The sequence below is a fragment of the Aulonocara stuartgranti genome, assembly GCF_965226115.1.
Source record: "Aulonocara stuartgranti genome assembly, chromosome: 20".
Classification (NCBI taxonomy): Eukaryota; Metazoa; Chordata; class Actinopteri; order Cichliformes; family Cichlidae; genus Aulonocara; species Aulonocara stuartgranti.
Genome location: NC_138956.1, coordinates 37918007 through 37925000, shown reverse-complemented (window position 1 = coordinate 37925000; position 6994 = coordinate 37918007). Strand labels below are relative to the sequence as shown.

The 6994-nt window shown below is 41.5% G+C and overlaps 1 protein-coding gene across 1 annotated transcript in view; it reads left to right on the top strand.

The window, feature by feature from the left end:
* Positions 1-3561, top strand: part of dnajc5ab (DnaJ (Hsp40) homolog, subfamily C, member 5ab) — a 29218-nt gene extending 25657 nt beyond the window's left edge. Inside the window, exon 5 of the mRNA XM_082520077.1 lies at positions 888-3561. Within this exon, the coding sequence (XP_082376203.1) occupies positions 888-985 (98 nt within the window). The 3' untranslated portion in view covers positions 986-3561. The remainder of the gene's footprint in view (positions 1-887) is intronic.
* The last annotated feature ends 3433 nt before the right edge of the window (positions 3562-6994 follow it).

The window sequence follows — 6994 nt, the reverse complement described above, 5'->3', positions numbered from 1 at the left end:
AGTGTTTGGAGATGCAGAGACTAAGATGTCAGTTTGTGTTTTCTTCCAGCATGCTACTAAGGGCTTGGTAATACTGTCCTGCATCGTTATAGAACTGTGTAGACTCAAAAATGTTTCTCTTGTTGGAGATAGTTTGCCATATTCAGGTGTAGGATTCACAGCTAGGACTGTTGATTGGTTTTGTTATTTACGTCTAAACATTGGGGCCTTATGAGTTGAAAGTTCCAAAAAAATTGCTGAGATGTTTTTCAAAGGATACAAGCAAACAAGTGTTTGTATATTTACAATAGAACACAAGGTAATTAATTTTTATAGTAAATTCACAGTATTTCATGCTAAGTGCTCAGGCGCATGTAGTCCACTGGAGTGGACAAGTTTATAACTTTATAAAAAAACATATTTTTGGGGAAAAAAGAGTTGAACATTTTTTTTCATGTCCTGAGAAGAATAAAAGCACTTAAGAAAAAAATCTTGACCAAGGCTTTCATAATTCATGCATCAGAGGGTTAAAAGTCCTTTTACCTGATGTTGTACATGTGCGTTTTGTGTTGGCGCTGTGGAGCTGTTGTGTTACAGTTGCTCTGGTATACAGAGGTTAGTCAGAAACGTGGAACCAGAGTTACTTTGATACATTGATGAAGATATATTAGTGGAAACATGCCGGCCACTTTATTAGGTACACCTTGAAGGGCAGTGAAGTTTGCCTAATAAAGTGGTGATTTTATATTTCTGTGCATCATAGTTTGTTCAGTGTTGTAATTTAGTTCTATTCTAGTTCATTTATGCAGTTAATGCATGTTTATTTTCATTGTGTGTGTGTGTGTGTGTGTGTGTGTGTGTGTGTGTGTGTGTGTGTGTGTGTGTGTGTGTGTGTGTTTTGTCATCAGATGGCGGCGACCCCATCGTGATGCAGCCATCTTCAGCCACAGAAACCACTCAGCTCACCTCTGATGCCCACCAAAGCTACAAGACCGATGCATACTAAACACACACACACACACACACACACACACACACACACACACACACACACACACACACACACACTCTCTCTCTCTCTCTCCTGGAAATCCCACTCAGCTTCTGTCACAATGAGCTCAGCCCAGATTTTCCCTTTTTCACGTTTCCATGTTTGAATTTCTGAGGTGAAACGAGGAAGAGGAGGGAGGAAACCACGAGGAGGAAGAGAAAAAAACACTTGCAGTAACGCTCTGGTTTGGTTAATGTTCAGATGAAAGTATAGACAGGAAGTGACACGCTGACTCTCTCAGCTGGGCGCCAGCGAGGCAGCTTCTTCTCAGCTCTGAGGTTTCATCAGGTAACCAACAGGTGAACAAGGTCAGGTCACTTTTAACCGTCCAATCACTGGACGGAAGGCGGGACAAATGCTAAACCAACCCACCGCCATGGCCTGCTCGTCTAACAGTTTTCACTTCCTCACCGGTGAGAGTCGTTACTAACAAAGTAACTACACATACTGCATTACTTCTAGGAAAAGTAACAAGTATGTTGTAACTAGACTGTTTGTTACATTACTTTCTCATTACTCTGCAAAATGACCTGAAACTCATCGTCTCACAATCTACGGTGGCCCTGAGAGGTCAAACATACTGCAACTCAATGACAAGCTAACAGTACATGGCTAATAGCAAACATGTTATTACAGGAATCATGTGATTAAAACACACATTAGCAGCATCTCCCTCACACTGCAGGTGAATGCTTTTTATTCAGCACGTGCCAGTGCGACACGTTCATGTCTCCATCATGTTAATGTCTCCATCATGTCTCCATCATGTTAATGTCTCCATCATGTCTCCATCACGCCTCCATCACGTTAATGTCTCCTCAAAAACCCAGTTTTTGCGCCGTTTCTGTTTGCTGGTGTTTTGAGTTGCCGTGGATTTGTCCCTTCAGAGTCGGCGTATTAACAATATAAACCTGAGCCTACAGTCGCGCACACACGAGCACTGAGATGAAAACCAGCCCAAAGCCGCGGTGATAAAACATGAGACACCAACGGCTCTGGCTGCCGGGCTGGAGTCTGCATACACTCGGCTTTAACATCACTCGGGATTCTTTGTTTGTGCAGATGTTAGCAGCATAATGCAGATGTTTCTGTCAGTCTGCACTTCCCCAGCACACGCCTGGTAATTCTGACCACTCCGCCATTTTCCTCCATCAGCTGATTGCCATGAGAATAAAAACTTTGCTTAGTTTTTAATTTTTTCTGCCTGCCGTGCTGATCACTGAAGAACTTTTGTAATGCGAGTAACAGCGTACTAGTAACTGTAATGTGATTACAGTAACGTGTTGCACAAACACTGAGCAACCACAGCGTCCCCATGAAAACAGAGATCAGGGGAGAGCACGCCATCAAACAAGGAGTCACGTTTCCGTCAGAGAGCGCCGAGCACGCAGTTACCAAATTGGTAAATCCAATGATGAATCGTCACGGACAGCACACACAGCGGGATGGCTCTCTTCCACTCAGTTACTTTTTAGTCTAAGAGTAATCAGACTACTGTAGTTCTCAGCAGTAATTAAGCTCCAGTTTCCTCCTCCGAGCTTCGTCCCTCCTCCTCCTCCTCCTCCCTTCATGTTTATGGTCTTCCACAGGTGAAGGATTGAGGCGCTGTGTGTCTGCGTGCACACTGATCGAGCCCCGTGTTTGTTGTAGTTTAGTGTGCGGAGGTAGCGATGCTGTACATGTGGTGTAAGTTTAGACCTCACCGTTCTTCCCTCTGTCTCTAGGTTTGCTTTTCCTTCTTTTTATTAATGGTGTTGATGAAGGGACGCTTTCACATCCAAAGTCTTATTATTGTTCAGACAAGCAGTTTTCTAGCAGAACAATCAGTTTGTACCAATCACACAAGTTTTATTTTGTAGGCTTTTATTTGTCACAGAAGTTTCCTGTTAGTTCGTGTCTGTAGATTGATTTTTGTAAAAACAAAAAACAAAGAAAAAAGACGACGTTGAACCAAACGGGCTAAATTTCTTCACCACATCTCGATGCTCGATCAGACACTCGTTGATGTCCATATGTATCGATGCTAGCGGCCGAGTCGACTCCTGACTGGTCTGAGCCAAACTGCAGATCCGTGAAAATCAGAGGTTTTATTTTCCCAAACACGTTTAAGTTGCTGTGTTCCTGTTTTCACATTGACCCCATTGCTGGGTTAAAAAGGCTTCTGAATGAGCTTCGGTGAAACCTGCAGACGCCTCGTTACCTGATTGGCTGACCAAACCTGGAGTCGGCACATTTCCATCATCGAATAATGAAACCGATGTATGTAAGAAGATAGCAGCCACATGGTGATAATAATGATGCATTATTTAATTTATTTTGATTTTCTGATCTTTGTAATGATTGATGAACTAGCCGCTGTGAGGAGGATGTAGACATCTTTAGATGTGAACCGTTCTGATGGCGAGGTGACAAATGGCAGACGTGCTGTACATACACACAGAGACGTAGAGGTTTGTGTTTGTAGCGTGGACGTTTGCCTGAAACGACTATCTGATGTACTGTTGTAAAATAAATGTTTCTGATGCTTCGGAGCCTCTTTGTGTTTAATCTACCACTGTAATCTGTAATCCACACATTGTATCAGAAGTCGTTACTTTATTCTCAAAGAGTACCACTCTAGTTGTAAGAAAGAGGTAGGATGCAGCCTTAGCCTTACTAGCTGAAGGCTTTCAGGGAGTTTTTAGGACTTCCTGATAATAATGAATTACAGTCGTCCAGCCTGGAAGTAATAAATGCATGAACTAGTTTTTCAGCGTCACTCTGAGACAGGATATTTTTAATTTTAGAGATGTTGCACAAATGGAAGAACGCAGTCTTACATATTTGTTTAATATGTGCGTTGAAGGACATGTCCTGGTCAAAAATGACTCCAAGGTTCCTCACAGTGTTACTGGAGGCCAAGGTAATGCCATCCAGAGTAAGAATCTGCTTAGATACCATATTTCTAAGATTTTCAGGGCCGAGTACAATAACCTCAGTTTGATCTGAATTAAGAAGCAGAAAGTTAGCGGCCATCCAGGTCTTTATGTCTTTAAGACATTCCTGCAGTTTAACTCATTGGTGTGTGTTATCTGGCTTCATGGACAGATAGAGCTGGGTGTCATCTGCATAGCAGTGTAAATGTATGCTATGTCTTCTAATGATGCTGCCTAAGGGAAGCATGTATAATGTAAACAGAATTGGTCCTAGCACTGAACCCTGTGGAACTCCATAACTAACCTCAGTGTGTGAAGAGGACTCTCCATTTACATGCACAAACTGGAGTCTATTAGATAGATATGATACAAACCACTGCAGCACAGTACCTGTAATACCTACAGCATGTTCTAATCGCTCTAATAGGATATTATGGTCGACAGTATCGAACGCTGCACTGAGGTCTAGCAGGACAAGCACAGAGATGAGTCCACTGTCAGAGGCCATAAGAAGATCATTTGTAACCTTCACTAAAGCTGTTTCTGTGCTGTGCTGAGCTCTGAAACCTGACTGAAACTCTTCAAATAAACCTCTGCAGATGATCTGTTAGCTGTTTGACAACTACTCTTTCAAGGATGTTTGATATGAAAGGAAGGTTGGAGATTGGCCTATAATTAGCTAAGACTGCTGGGTCTAGAGATGCTTTTTGAGTAAAGGTTTAACTACAGCTAGCTTGAAGGCCTGTGGTACATAGCCGATCATTAGAGATAGGTTGATCATATTTAAGATCGAAGAATTAATTACGACCAGAGTCGTACGTAGTGAGGAGGTAAAATTATTAACAAGATGATCGACCTCTGTTAGCGTTCAGATAGCTGCTCTGCTCTGTGTTGGTACAGGGCATTGAAGATGATAACAGTGGGTGGATTATATTCTTAAACTTAGTTACAGCGCTTTCAGAAAGACATCTACTGTGATGAAGTCTACTCTCCACTGCTCTAACCAATATGTGGCTGGTCAAAACTAACAACTGACATCAAATCAAATCAAAATTTATTTATATAGCACATATTAAAAACAACAGTGTTGACCATAGTGCTTCACAGTCAATAAAAACATGAGACAGTTAAAAAAAACAATAGAAGAGGACAACAAACAATAGGTAACAACGCAACAAGCTAAAACAGCCAACTAGACAGAATCAAAAGCCAAAGTAAAAAAAAATAAGTTTTAAGACGTAATTTAAAAGACTGGATCGACTCGGCAGTGCGAATATGAACGGGGAGGTTATTCCAGAGTCTGGGTGCCACGGATGCAAAGGCCCGGTCGCCTCTCGACTTCATTCGAGTCCTAGGTTGTGCTAGGAGCCTGTGGTTGGATGATCTAAGTGCCCTGTTGGGATTGTATGAATGGAGTAAATCAGAAAGATAACTGGGCGCTAAATTATTCAAAATATTAAAAGTGAACAAAAGAATTTTAAAATCTATACGATATTTAACAGGGAGCCAATGTAATTTGGCTAAAATTGGAGTTATGTGTTCATGAATTCTCGTACCTGTTAAAAGACGCGCAGCTGCATTTTGAATTAACTGGAGCCGGCAAAGAGAGGAGTGTTGGAGGCCCGAGTAGAGGGAGTTACAGTCGTCCAATCTGGATGTAATAAATGCGTGGATAAGCTTTTCAAGATCTTTTAAAGGAAGGAACGGCTTTGCTTTGGAAATCTGACGCAACTGGTAAAAGCTGTTTTTTACCACAGTGGACACCTGTTTCTCGAGTTTAAAAGAGCCATCCAGGAACACTCCGAGGTTTCTTACAGTGGACGAAAGATGGCTAGCGAGAGGGCCTAGGGCGTCAGCTAACTGGTCTAGCGGAGTGTGACTACCAAAGACTATGATTTCGGTCTTATTCTCGTTCAATGTAAGAAAATTATGTGATAACCAAATTTTTACTTCATGCAAACAGTTGAACAGAGGTTGCAAAGAAGCAGTCACATCGGATTTCAAAGGTAAATAAATCTGGATATCATCGGCATAACAGTGAAAGGAGATGTTATGTTTTCTAAAAATTAATCCCAACGGCAACATGTACAAAGAGAAAAGAGCAGGACCGAGCACGGACCCTTGAGGCACACCACAATAAATAGGGGCAGAAGCCGAGGAGTGTTGCCCCATAGCAACAGAGAACGACCTCTCTGAGAGGTAGGATTTAAACCAAGATAAAACCGTACCTTTGAGACCAACAACATGTTCCAATCTTGATAGAAGAATGTTGTGGTTAACCGTGTCAAAAGCAGCAGACAAGTCAAGTAAAACTAAGACCACAGAATATCCAGAATCTACAGTTAAAAGAAGATCATTAAAAACTCTAAGTAAGGCTGTCTCTGTGCTGTGGCGAGGTTTCAAACCAGACTGAAACTTTTCATTAATACCATTTGCATCTAAAAAGGCCTGAAGTTGTTTTAGAACTACCTTTTCCAATATTTTGGAAATAAAAGGGAGTTTAGAGATCGGCCTGTAGTTAGTGAGACCATTAGGGTAAAGATTTTTCTTTTTCATAATAGGTTGCACAACAGCATGCTTAAAGACAGACGGTACACAACCTGATGACAATGATGCATTCAGCAGAGATAAGCTACAAGAACCAATAACATGTAAAGCTTCCTTAAAGAAACGAGAAGGAAGAATATCATGCGGGGAACCAGAGATTTTGAGATGATCAATTATATCTTTTAAAGCAGAATAAGACACTGGCTCAAACTGTTGAAAGACAGTCAAGCATTCAGGAGCTGGAACTGGGTCTAAAACTGATGATGGATGAGATGGATGAGAAGCCCTTAGAGCTGAGATTTTATCAGAGAAATACTTTAAGAATTTATCACAAAGAGCAGGGGAGGCATCCCTATAAGTGGTAGTGCGAGGGTTTATCACAGAGTTAAAAGTATTAAAAAGTGCTCGGGGGTTGTGGCTATTAGTCATAATAATGCTGGACAAAAAGGCAGATTTGGCAGCTTTAACAGACTTTTGATACTTAGATAGACAATTTTGAAGG